General features: G+C 42.3%; 1 protein-coding gene across 1 annotated transcript in view; it reads left to right on the forward strand.

The window, feature by feature from the left end:
• Nucleotides 1-12,579, forward strand: part of LOC145412531 (trehalase-like) — a 408,315-nt gene that overhangs the window by 315,197 nt on the left and 80,539 nt on the right. Inside the window, exon 3 of the mRNA XM_080282426.1 lies at nt 8,272-8,437. Coding sequence (XP_080138552.1) covers nt 8,272-8,437 — 166 coding nt within the window. The remainder of the gene's footprint in view (nt 1-8,271; nt 8,438-12,579) is intronic.

The raw sequence follows: 12,579 nt of genomic DNA on the forward strand, positions 1-12,579 counted from the left end.
TGCAGTCCTGTCTTTTCTACTTGGTGTGAGGTGTTAGAGTAATGAGAGAGAGAGAGAACATTTAGGCATTTAAAATTTATGAGCTTGAAAATGAAAAATTAAACCATGGACTTTAATGCCTGGTTGAAAGTCAAAAATCTAGCACCAACGAAAAATTACCCGTGCTTATCCAGGTGGTCTTAAGAAGTATATATATATATATATATATATATATATATATATATATATATATATATATATATATATATATATATATATATATAACTATATATATATATAACTATATAACTATATATATATATATATATATATATATATATATAACTATATATATATATATATATATATATATATATATATATTTTAGTATATATATAATATATTTGATATATATATATATATATATATATATATATATATATAGTTATATATATATAGTTATATATAGTTATATATATATAGTTATATATATATATACATACAGAGAGAGAGAGAGGAGGAGGGATGGATGAATGGATGGATGAAAGGATGGAGAGAAATACAGGTAGGAAGGTAGACTGAGAGAAAGATATACCTAAATAATTTTAATTTGTCTTGGCTACCCTTCATAGGATGTGGCATCAGACAATAGATGGATAGATAGACAGACATGTAGGAAGTATTTTAAGGCCCCATCCTCACTCGCCCCTTCCGCCCCGCCTCCCTCTCATAAGTGCGATATTGTGTTGCTGAGAATTTTTAATTGAGCATGAGTATTTAGTCCAATGCTTGATTTTTAAGTTCGTCACTTTTTAATACCTCACACACACACACACACACACACACACACACACACACACACACACACACACACACACACACACACACACACACACACACACACACACACACACACACACACACACACACACACACACACACACACACACACACACAAAACCACCTTATTCCGCCACAATCCAACCATCCCCATCATCGCATTTACATATACGCTCCCATAGCGGGCTCCGGGACGCACAGGTACTGGTGGTGGAGGAGATAATGTGTGTCTGTGGGGGGGGGGGATGTAGGTGTGGGTGTGTGCGTGCGCGCTGGTTTGAGGCCACCATAAAACATACACTACCTCACTCACCAAGGATTTAGTCACTTCACCCCGAGTACGTCATATGCATCAAGAATATAGGTAGTAAAAAAATAGGAAAAGAAATACGTCAGCATCTTGAAGGAAATAGAGAAGGGATCTGGTAGGACTCTGACTTGCGTGTGTTAGTCTGGGGGAATGTCTTAAGTGCTTTCCCTGCCAGTTATACATGGGGCCTGAGGAGCGCCAGCATGCATTCGGGCTGGTTGAAGTAGGCCGTAGAAGGTCGCGTGCTGGCCTGAGGGAGTCGTAAACTAAGGTGATGTCGGTGCTGGAGGGGCGTAGCGGCCAGGATTTGGTGTTCCGTATGCGCCGTCTTCGCCTCCCTCAGAAATGGAAATCATATTGTCGCGTTGTAGTACTAAGGGGATCTTCATGCCTTGGGGGATGCGTGAAGTAAGGTAGTGGTGGTGCTGGAGGGACATAAGGAACAGGAACTAAGGTGTAGCCACAGGGTTTTAGAGTCGCGTGTGCTCCGTCGTCGCCTCCCGCGGAAATGGTAATCATAATGCCGTGTTGTGCACTGAGGGATTTTTGTACCTTGGGAAATTCATAAAATGAATTGGTGGTGGTGTTAGAGAAGCGATTAATAAAAAAATGAGATCTTGAATTCCGCACGTTCCGTCGTCGTCTCCCTCAGAATTGGAAATCATAATATACTGGCGTGGTAGTAGTGCGGTACATCTTTATACCTTGGTGGACTCGTTAAATGAGTTAGTGGTGGCGTTAAAGAACTTACGAGACAGGAACCAGGGTTTTCAGGAATTCAGTGACAAATCTATAATCACATATGCTTCTTCGTCACCTCCCTCAGAAATGGAAATAATAATGTCGCTGTGTGAGAATTACATATCTTTCCACTTGTGTCTGAATATTATAACCAGTGAAGTGCGAGTATAACCAGTACCTAAATTGAACTATGCTGTCTCTTGTTATTCGACTTTTCCATGATACAGTCACCAAATTTTATATGATACTTAATCTCTTCAGTCCGGTATTATATTGTTTTCATATTATTTAATTCTTATTTTGTCCAAACAGTTTAATCTAGCTTATGTGAGGCTTCCTCGAAGTGGAGAAGTTAGAAGCAGCCTTCTTTTATCCTCATCCCATCACTACGTGAGGCCCCCCACAAGCTGAGTAACATCATCTGGAAACCACAAGAAGAAACCAATAAAACGCGTCACAGGCTTCAAGGGGTTAATTCTTTAGCCGTACAGGGGGAGCTGGAGACTTAACATTTATCTGGTGTGACAGTGGGAGGAGTACCACAACACGTACTTCAGTGACATACCAGGAGCTATATTTGGTCATGGCTTGCGTCAGAAGCTATAACGATAAAAGGAATATTGTAGGAAGCATATGAGCCTCGAACCATAGACTAGAGGTGGAAGAACATAGCGGGCAGGGAAACATGGATTTTAGGGAGTTTCACAAGTTCCATTAACGGCCATATTGTCGGAGGTACTGTAGGCTTTGTAGCACGTTTTCCATAACGGTTTATTATTTAAATTATTTCTTGGCGTTCTCTGTTTGACCTTTATATATTTTCAGTACCGATATTGCTTGCCTCAGTAACCTACAGAAGAATAAGAGGCGTATTATACTAAACAAATCGCCAAGAAAGAGGTGCAACGGAGTCTTCTGTGTCACCTACAATACGTCTTCAAAAAATGTCTCCTTTAATTTGAGTATAATTAGCCTCTGGGTAAAACGAATGAAAGAAAAAAGTTCGTACTGAAGGGGTTAATGACGTACGGATGGTAGGCTAACAGACAGATGGGCAGACTACGAGCATTAGGTAGACAAGCAAGTAATGAGCAGGTAGGAAAGAAGAATTCGTAGGTACGAGGTAGACAAGATAAGTAAATGGACAGAACAGACAGGCAAATGAGTAGAATGCAGCTGATGAATGACAGAGTGCTCTCTCTCTCTCTCTCTCTCTCTCTCTCTCTCTCTCTCTCTCTCTCTCTCTCTCTCTCAGCATAAATTTAATAAACAGCAAGGTCTAGGCACCAACATGGCTTAAAGTGCTGGTTCCCATGACACATAGCAGAGAGAAAGAGAGAGCGAGCGGAGAATGGTTGAGTGGAAAAGAGAAGGGAAGTTGCAAGAGTTAAAGGGTAGAATAAGCGGCATAGGAAGAGAGAGAGAGAGGAGGGGGGAAAGCTAGATTTATTTGTTTTCGCCGACATGAACGCGGAGGGCAGTTATGGATGGAGGTGTGAAGGCAGAAATGACGTACTGGGGTGATGCGCCTAATTTATGGTGCAAATTTATGGTGTAATTATGCGGGGGCGGGTGGTTAGGGGGGTTTAGAGGCGGGGTTGGGGGCGCAGGAGGGGGTTAGTGGGTGAGGAGAGGAGATCACTGAAAAATGGCGACGAGGAGGAGGGTTGGATGTGATTATTTAGGCATGTCTCTGTTCGTGTTTTATATATATATATATATATATATATATATATATATATATATATATATATATATATATATATATATATATTTTACGAGGTTCTTCGTACCCTGCAGTTTCTCTCTCTCTCTCTCTCTTTCTCTCTCTCTCTCTCTCTCTCTCTCTCTCTCTCTCTCTCTCTCTCTCTCTCTCTCTCTCTCTCTCTCTCTCTCTTTCTGCTATCCTTTCTGCCTGTTTCTTTCTCGTGGTAACCTTCTGTCGGCAGGTGATAACTTTAAGCTACTTACGGTTTGGCGAGGCATTCTTTATTCCTGCAGCTTTTTTCTGTCTTTTTTTCGTGTTGTCTTACTTTTCCCTACGCCTTTATTTCGTGTTATCTGCCTCCCTGTCTGTCTCTTTTCATGTTTCTCCCTCTTGCTCTGAGGTTCTGTCTAGTCTTGCAGTTCTTTGTCTGTTTATGTACCTATCCACTTTTTTCTGGGTCTCATATTTTTTTACTGATATTTTTCTTTTTGTCTTTGTGTTGTCCGTCTGTCTTAGCTTTTTTTTCTTTTCATTTTTTCGAGGCTCTATCACTGCAGTGTGTTCATCTATTGATCTGTCTTTACTTTTAATAGTCTTTATTTTCTGCTGTCGTTTTTCTTGTTGATGGACAGAAAGGAAATGGACCGAGAAGCAGGAACAGCCCGTCGACATAAAGAAAGCAAACCAGAAACAAGACAAACCTAAACTGACCACACTTAGGCAGAGTGATAAGGCGAGATAATGAAGCAGGGAAAAAAAAAAAAAAGACAGTCAAAACAGGCAGGCAGAAAAAACAAAAAAAACTGCTGATGTAAAGAGAACCTGAGTAAACAAAGCATAATTATAACCCAGCAAGGCAGAGAGATAACACGGGAGAGAAAGATAAACAGAAACCAGAGACAGACAGGCATAAATAAACTGCAGCAAGAAGAAGAGATGCGTCAAGTTACCACACGTAGACGGTGAACTCACGATAGAAACACGCAGATCAAAACAAATAAGTCACCCAGATGAAATTTAGCAGACTGGCTCACATACAGAGAGAGAGAGAGAGATCTGGGTGCGCCTAAATATACCACAGCTAGACATACAGACAAAAAGATAACATAAGAGAAAGAAAAAACGAACTGGAAAAGAAAGATACAAGCTGCATGGACGAGGAATCCCGGGCAAAACAGAGACATGTAGCTGTTTCTTTTTATCTTTTTCTTCTTTTGTTTTTTCGTTTCTTTTCTCATAATCAGTTTGAGTCTTTCTTATTTGCTATTTTGTTTGACTTTCTTCATGTCTCTTCCACTTTAATAACGGCGGTCTTTAATCCCACCGTTTGTTGCTGTTTGTCTGTTATTTCCGACTGTCTCATTTTGCGCCCATTCCCTTTTCTTTTTTTAATCTGTCTGTCGCTGCCTTAAGCTCCTGTCTCTTTTATCAGGCACATTTTTCCTTACGTTTTGCTTTTGTTTCTGTCTCTTATTTCATCTTGTCTCATTTTCTCACCTTCATCCCCTTCTAGCTTGATTTCCTTCGTTCTGTGATTTATTTTGGACTCACTTTGTAATGCAGTCTGCCTTTCATGCCATTATTTATTTATTTATTTATTTATTTATTTTGCAGAAGTTCCATTTTCTCTTCAGTTTGTTTGTCTTTTCTCTTTGTCTTTCGGTGTGTCTGTCTGTCTGTCTGTCCGTCTGCTTTTATTGCCAGGCTAGCTTTATCTCGGCAGTTTGTTTGTTTGTTTTTGGTTTGTGTTTCTTCCTTTTTGTTTATCTACCGGTTTTTATGTCTGTTTGTCTCATTTGTCAGGCTTTCTCAGTCCCTAGAATTCTATCTAGTTCTGCTTGTCGTTTTAGCTGTCTGTCTGTGCACATGTAAAATACATATCTGTATATGCGAATCAGGCAACCCGAGTTTCAATACTTGATGCATTTCCTTACTCATCTGCGCTTTCCATCTCTCTCTCTCTCTCTCTCTCTCTCTCTCTCTCTCTCTCTCTCTCTCTCTCATCATCAGTGTTCTCCTTTCTCCCCTTCCTTCCATGACTGTCCTTCATTCTTTTTATTATATTTCCCCATTTGCCATATTTCTTCCACACCCGGATCTGACCTTTTTCGTCTCAGCTCAGCCTCTTTTTCTGATTGTGATATGTGTCTCTTTAGGTCATGTCCTGTCGCTTTTCGTTAGTGCTGTCTGTGCTATCCTCTTCATTGTTTATCTTCATTTTTCCTTCTCACTTCGTCTCTTTACCACAATTTATTCTTGTTTACTTCGCTTTTATCATAAGCCTATAGTCATTCCTCTCACGTTCCTTTTAGCACCAAACTGTTCTGTTTTCTTCACAACATGCATTTTTCTCACCTCAGCTAATCCTCCTTTCTTCTATTGTAGAATGTCTGTCACCTCTCCTCACAATCATATGTACCTTAACTACTCTGTTTTCTTCACATCATGCATTCTTCTCACATCAGTTCAGCCTCTTTTTTTTTTTCTTGTAGCATCTTCTCTTCATTCCTGTCACACGTCAAATTCAACCATTCCACTCATTAACTTTTCTGCTTTTCTCTCCAGGTCACGCAAATCGCACCCTACCTCAGATTCCTTATTTTTTTTTTTAAATTCACCTCCCTTCACCCTACCAACATTCCTCCTATCACTTAACCATCCATTTCTTTCCCTCATCTCTCTTCACTTTATGCATGACTCTCTTCACCTCAGTATCTTTAAGGCTGTTACCTCACCTCTCATCTCTCATTTTCCTTCCATAACCAAACCACATCTTTTCCCCACCTCTCCTCACCTAACCTTTTCACCTCCCCTCTCACCTCATTATTTTACCTCTCCTCGCCTCATGTACATTTCTCCTCACCTCAGTCGTCTATTTCTCCTCCTACATTACCTCTCCTCCTCCCCTCCCTTCACTCACTTCTGTCCGTTTCCCTACTCACCTCAAACCAGCATCTGTGTCCCCGTGATGCCAGGGATCATAGTCTTAACCTACACCGCAGGACTCCCACACACACACTTATACTCGGATCTTTCCTTCCCTTGTACGTGGCCCAGATTTCATTGCTGTGATATGTACCGGCTAATAAATAATAATAATAATAATAATAATAATATTGTCAAATTATAGGAGGGTTTGATCTCATATCATGGCACTCTACAAGTTTATCTGTGTGTTATCTTTCTGTCTTCTTTGCTACAGAACCTGCCTACCAACCTGCATACCTGCTTATCTACCTACCTACCTACCTACCTACCTACACATCCTTGTACATGTATCTGTCAATCTGTCCACTCTTGCCGACTTCATCCCGCATGGCTTCGACAAGAAATTGGCTCTATGGTTCTTTATCAGCACTCATTTCCACTCCCTCCCCCGTCGTATGAATTTATTTAATGTTTTAATCTCTCTCTCTCTCTCTCTCTCTCTCTCTCTCTCTCTCTCTCTCTCTCTCTCTCTCTCTCTCTCTCTCTCTCTCTCTCTCTCTCTCTCTCTCTCTCTCTCTCTCGTCGGCATATTGTTTTTTATTTCATCTTCCGTCATAGTGCAGCATTTCATCTGCACAGTAAATATTTCAGGATTCTCCTGACAAATTTTTTAACGTATATAAATTACTGATTCTCGTTTTTCCTGAGTTTAATTACTCTGGTAGTGACAATTTTTTCTTACCCCCAGTGCTCTTAATTTGAATGAGTTTTTTTTTTTATCGTTTTTATATTTTATTTTTCATATGTATTCTCTTCATGTATTCGGCAGTATTTTTACTCTCCACCTGATAAAGTCAGAGGAGGGTGTTGTTATCACTGAGATCAATAGGTGTCCGTCTGTAGAGTTGGGCGGCAGGTCTGCTGGCCGGGGATAGAGATTTCTTTTCCGGGTCAGAACACACAAAGTATTCACTATAGAGTCATGAAATTTGACATAGTTGTGTGTCTTATAATGAACTGGTACATTTTGATAGGTAGAATGTTGGGTCTAAAGTAATTATTTTGAATAGTGAAAAAGTAAAAAAAAAAAAAAAAAAAAAAATCCAGAGATTTCAATGCGACCTGTGCAAGGAATCTGAAGGGCCCAGGTTATGTGTCCTCACGACGTTCTCCTTACGCCCACCTTTAAAAGAAAAGATGGGGGGATGAAGGCCGTTATGCGCTTGGTTTGGTGTGCAGGGAGGTGGGGACATGTGCTTGGTCAGGTGGAGGGTCGCAACAGCGTTGCGTTGCCTTTTTTTTTTTTTTGTAGTTTGCTTTATTTCATACACATACCATTAATTACTGAGCATGGTTTATTACACATACACATGTTTATACCTTCAACACACACACACACACACACACACTAACAAATATTTTTTTCCCTCTTGCACACACGATGATCTCTCCCTTTTTCCTCTTTCCCCTGCGAGAGCCACTGTACTGCCATGGTGATGAGCTCAAGACTGTACAGTAGAACCGGTCAAAATACACTTCTCAAACATACATTTTGTTCTCAACACATACCTTTTTGTATTTATCTTTATTTCAAACACACAGCGGTCCGTTTTAGACATATGTCTGTTAATCTTTATTTTGTACACAGTCAGTCTCTCTCTCTCTCTCTCTCTCTCTCTCTCTCTCTCTCTCTCTCTCTCTCTCTCTCTCTCATACGCTTCCATCTCTTACAAACACGGTTATATATTTACCTTTCTCCCTCCAGCGAGATCTACTGTCATGGCGAGCTTCTCAAGACGGTACAACTGGCCAGGCTTTACAACGACTCAAAGTACTTCGTGGACATGGCGCTCAAGAACACCCCGAACGAGACCCTCCGCGCCTTCAACACCATGATGAACGACACGGCGCAGCAGCCCAGCAAGGAACAGGTGAGGGGAAGGGGAAGATGGATGGGTGAGTGAGGGGGTAGGTGAGGATGTGAGTGAATAGATGACTTGAGAAGAGTGATTGAGAAGGTACGGAGAGGAAACTGACAAGCAACTAGGTGTAGGTGAGTGAATGGATGACTTGAGATGGATGAGACAGAAAGTATAGGAAAGAACGGGTGAGTGAGCAGTTGAGATGGTAGGGTGAGTTAGACAGCATGCAGAAAGCCAGCAAATAACGTGTCAACAGATCGGATGGGCAGAGGAGTCAGAGAAGCAATAACGGATGGATCTGATAGGCAGTGAATAGGTGAGTGACAATTTTGACAGAATGGATGAATGAAAGGCTGAAATGACGCTTTTCTTCTCTCTCTCTCTCTCTCTCTCTCTCTCTCTCTCTCTCTCTCTCTCTCTCTCTCTCTCTCTCTCTCTCTCTCTCTCGCAACCATTAGACTGTTTCATAAATCATAGGAGAAACTTTTCGAACTGGGTGGGTTAGAAATACTCGTCACTGATTCCTCCGGTTCAGATCTTCTCCAAGTTAGGTAGGGTATATTCATGCAGTGGTAGCAGGAATAAAACAAGACAAACAGGCAAACCAAGTACAGTACCCCTGTCTGGTGTACTAGAGGATTTACGGTAGGTAGGCGAAGTTGAGGGGAGGGATGAGGGGATGGCAAGAGAACAAAAGGGAATGGAAAGGAAGGGAAAAGGAAGGAAAGAGTAGGGAAGAGAAGAAAAGGGACGAAAAGGAGGGAAAAGAGTTACGTAGACTACATAGGTTTACAAATCTCACATACCTTTTTCTAGGTGGGCATAAAGTAGAATTAATATAAAGACTTACCATGTAATTACAAGTGTTAAAGACCAGAATTATAGCTGAATGAGAGGGGAAGGAAGAGACGAAGATGGAATGGAAGGAAAAGGATTGGAAGTGAAGATTGGGGAGGGAAGGGAAAGGAAGGGAAGGGAAGAGAAGAGAAGGGAAGGGAAAGGAATGGAAATGTTAAACTGGAAGGCGAGGGGAGAAAAGGAAAGAAGTGGGGGGGGGGGAGAAAAAGGAGTGCGGGGAAAGAACAGGAAGAAGAAGGAAAGGGAGGGTTTGTTAAGAAGGAAAGAGTAATGACGGGAAAAAGGGAGAGAGAAGAAGGATCGAGAGGAGCTGGGAAGAAGAAAGAAGAAAAGATAGGGAAAGGGAAAGCAAGGGAAGGGAGGGAAAGAAGAGGAAGGGGGAATGAAATGAACAGAAGGAATAGGGACGGAATGGAGGAGAGGGAGAGAGAAAAGAGGAGAAAAGTGAAGTACATGAGAGGAAAAGGAAAGAGACGAGATGGAAGGGGAGAGGAAGGGGAGACACGAATCTGATTTAAATGCAGGGGAGATTGAGGCGAAATTCGATATGAGAGAGAGATCAGAGCCAGTGGAGAGTAGGTTCTGAGAGAGCCAATCCCAGGTAAGGCTAATCTCTCAGTACGACAGGAGGGAGAGAGAGAGAGAGAGAGAGATGAGGGGAGCCAGGAGAACACTGAATTGCAAGGGATTCCGGGAGGTATTGATAACAGCTTTCCTGAGTACTGAGAGGAGGGGACGGCACTTAGCCTGAGAGAGAGAGAGAGAGAGAGAGATGTGAAAATGTATAAGAAAAAAAGAGATGAGTGGGAGGAAGATTGACAGAGTAGAAAAAGCGACTGTGGAGAGAGAGAGAGAGAGAGAGAGAGAGAGAGAGAGAGAGAGAGAGGCGAAAGAAAGATGAAAAGTCGCCGTAAATCAACCCGCACTCCAAATCAAAGTGAGAAAGCTGCGAGGGAAAGAGATTCGCCTTATCTGGACGCTGGAGGAAGATCTGGCCACAGGGGGTTCGCATCCAGGGGGCGCCAGTCCCCTCACGCACGCGGCTATCTCCACCTCTCTCTCTCTCTCTCTGTATCCGTCTACCTACCTACCTACCTACCCACATGTCTTTATCTACTTCCAGAGTCCTTTCTCTTTTTGTATCCATCGTCCGTCATATCTCTCCCTTTTTTTCCCATCCTTCCTGTCTCTCGCAGTTTCCTGCTTTGGCACGACCTTGCTGCGTTACTGCATTTATTACGATTGGGTACGCGAAGGTGTAGGCAGCCCTCATTTTATGAAGGTCAGTCTTAAAACACCTGTGAGGATAGGTGCTGATTTGCTTGCATTCCACCTTGCGGAACACGATTACCAACGAGGTAGATAGGTCCAACTTCTTGTATTTGCACCATGTTTCGATAATCTAAAAAAATGGTTTTTGCCTTGGCTTTCAGTCTGGTGTTTAATTATACGGTCCTTTAGTAGCTTCTCTAACTCTGTTATATGGGTCTTTCCATTTTTCCCTCCCCTGAGAAGCATATTCTCTACAATGACGTCTGTTCTTTCTTAATCTAACCGTCCTACAAAGCTTATTATCAACACTGTGTCCCTTTACCGGCACACCCTGGTATCAGGATACGATTGCATTCTCATCCTTCTGTTATGCTACTCCTACTGTTCTATTCTCAGCACCCTCTTGCTATTCTTAGCTTCTTCCTTGTTCTGTTCTGAGCATCTCATTCTCTTCTCTATTTCCTCTCCTTGAAATCTGAGCCTTGTCTCTTTCAGTTTTCAGCACACCCTCCCTCTTCTCACACTTCGTGTTCTTTCCCAGCCTTCCCTTCCGTTCGCAGCACACCCTGTTTTCAGTCCCCTTAGGTGTGATCTGAACTTACCGTTCTATTCTCAGCGCACTGTATTGTCAACCCCGTAACGCTGTATTCTAAGCTTACAATACTCTCACCCTTTTCCTGCTGTATTCTCAGCACAGCATCCCTGTTCTCACCCACTTGTTTGATATTCAGCACATCATTCGTATTCTCATCCTCTTGTTCTTTTCTTAGCACATTATTCGTGTTCATATCTTCTTGTTCTAATCTCAGTGCACCATCCCTGGTCTTATCCTCTTGTTCTGTTTTCAACACACCAACCCAGTTCTCATCTTCCTGTTCTATTCTCACCACACCGTCCCATTCTCAGTCGTCCTGCTAATAACACGTATGTCATTGTGGGCGCGCGGAAAGTGTCAGTGGCTAATGAGCTACTTAAAGCAATTACAGGCCTAATGAGGGTAATTGTGGTGGTGCTGTTGCGGTGGTGGGGTAGGATGGCGGTGGGGTTTTTTGCATAAATAAGCAACTGGTTTACGGGGGCGGGGAGCAGGGGATTGGGAGAGAGGAGAGGGTGGGAAGAGAAGGGATGGTGGGGGTTAAGGAATGGCTGAATAGAGAAGAGGAGAGATGGAGAAAGTGTCGAGGATAGGCCGATAGGGGAATAATAAGGAAGGGGTAGGGATGGGGTAATGGACTGGGGAAGAGGAAAGAAAGTGAGGGAAGGGGAAAGATGGCGGTGGTAAGGGAAGAATGGATAGCTGTGAAGGGTAAAGGGAGAGGGAATAAGTGAGATGGAGAGAGAAAAAGAGTTGGGAACGGAGACGAGAGAGGAGAATGTGGATGGTAAGAAAAGTTGGATAGGATGAGAGAGAGAGAGAGAGAGAGACGTGTTCTGGTTGGCCCAGCAGATTTCATAACAACTCAGCCATTTCTGTAACTCAGGATCCTATAGCCCTCGTCAACAGAGAAAAAAAAATAATAATAATAGTCCAGTGTTGGCCAGAGTACAAGAGAAAGACGATGCGATTAAGAATGCAGTCATGGAAGCAGTATTAACAAAGTGAGATTCGTCGGTCATACCCATAGCCGAATGAAATGTCTGATGTTAGCTGTACTCTAAATGTTCCTTCTAATAGTCTTTTGAATGCTATCGGTGCAAACCGTCTATAATAGAATAAAATGATACAGGACAAGGGGAGCGGGAAATGGGGGAAGGAGGGGAGAGAGGGGAGGAGTGGGGAAAGGGGGTGTAAGAGAAGGGAGGGGAGGGGAAAAAATAGCAAGCGGGGGATGAAGTCAGTGGTCTGTGTCTGTTTGTGTTTGCGGTGTAGGTCATTCTCTCTCTCTCTCTCTCTCTCTCTCTCTCTCTCTCTCTCTCTCTCCGCAAATATCATAATCATTATTCTTAACCTTTTCTTTTTTTCTTTTTTAGTATTATGTTTTCTTGCCCCACTGTTATTGTGTTCATCTTTCAGTGCTTTT

The sequence above is a fragment of the Coenobita brevimanus genome, chromosome 93 (assembly GCF_032717465.1).
Source record: "Coenobita brevimanus isolate Jiangsu-jjx chromosome 93, ASM3271746v2, whole genome shotgun sequence".
NCBI lineage: Eukaryota > Metazoa > Arthropoda > Malacostraca > Decapoda > Coenobitidae > Coenobita > Coenobita brevimanus.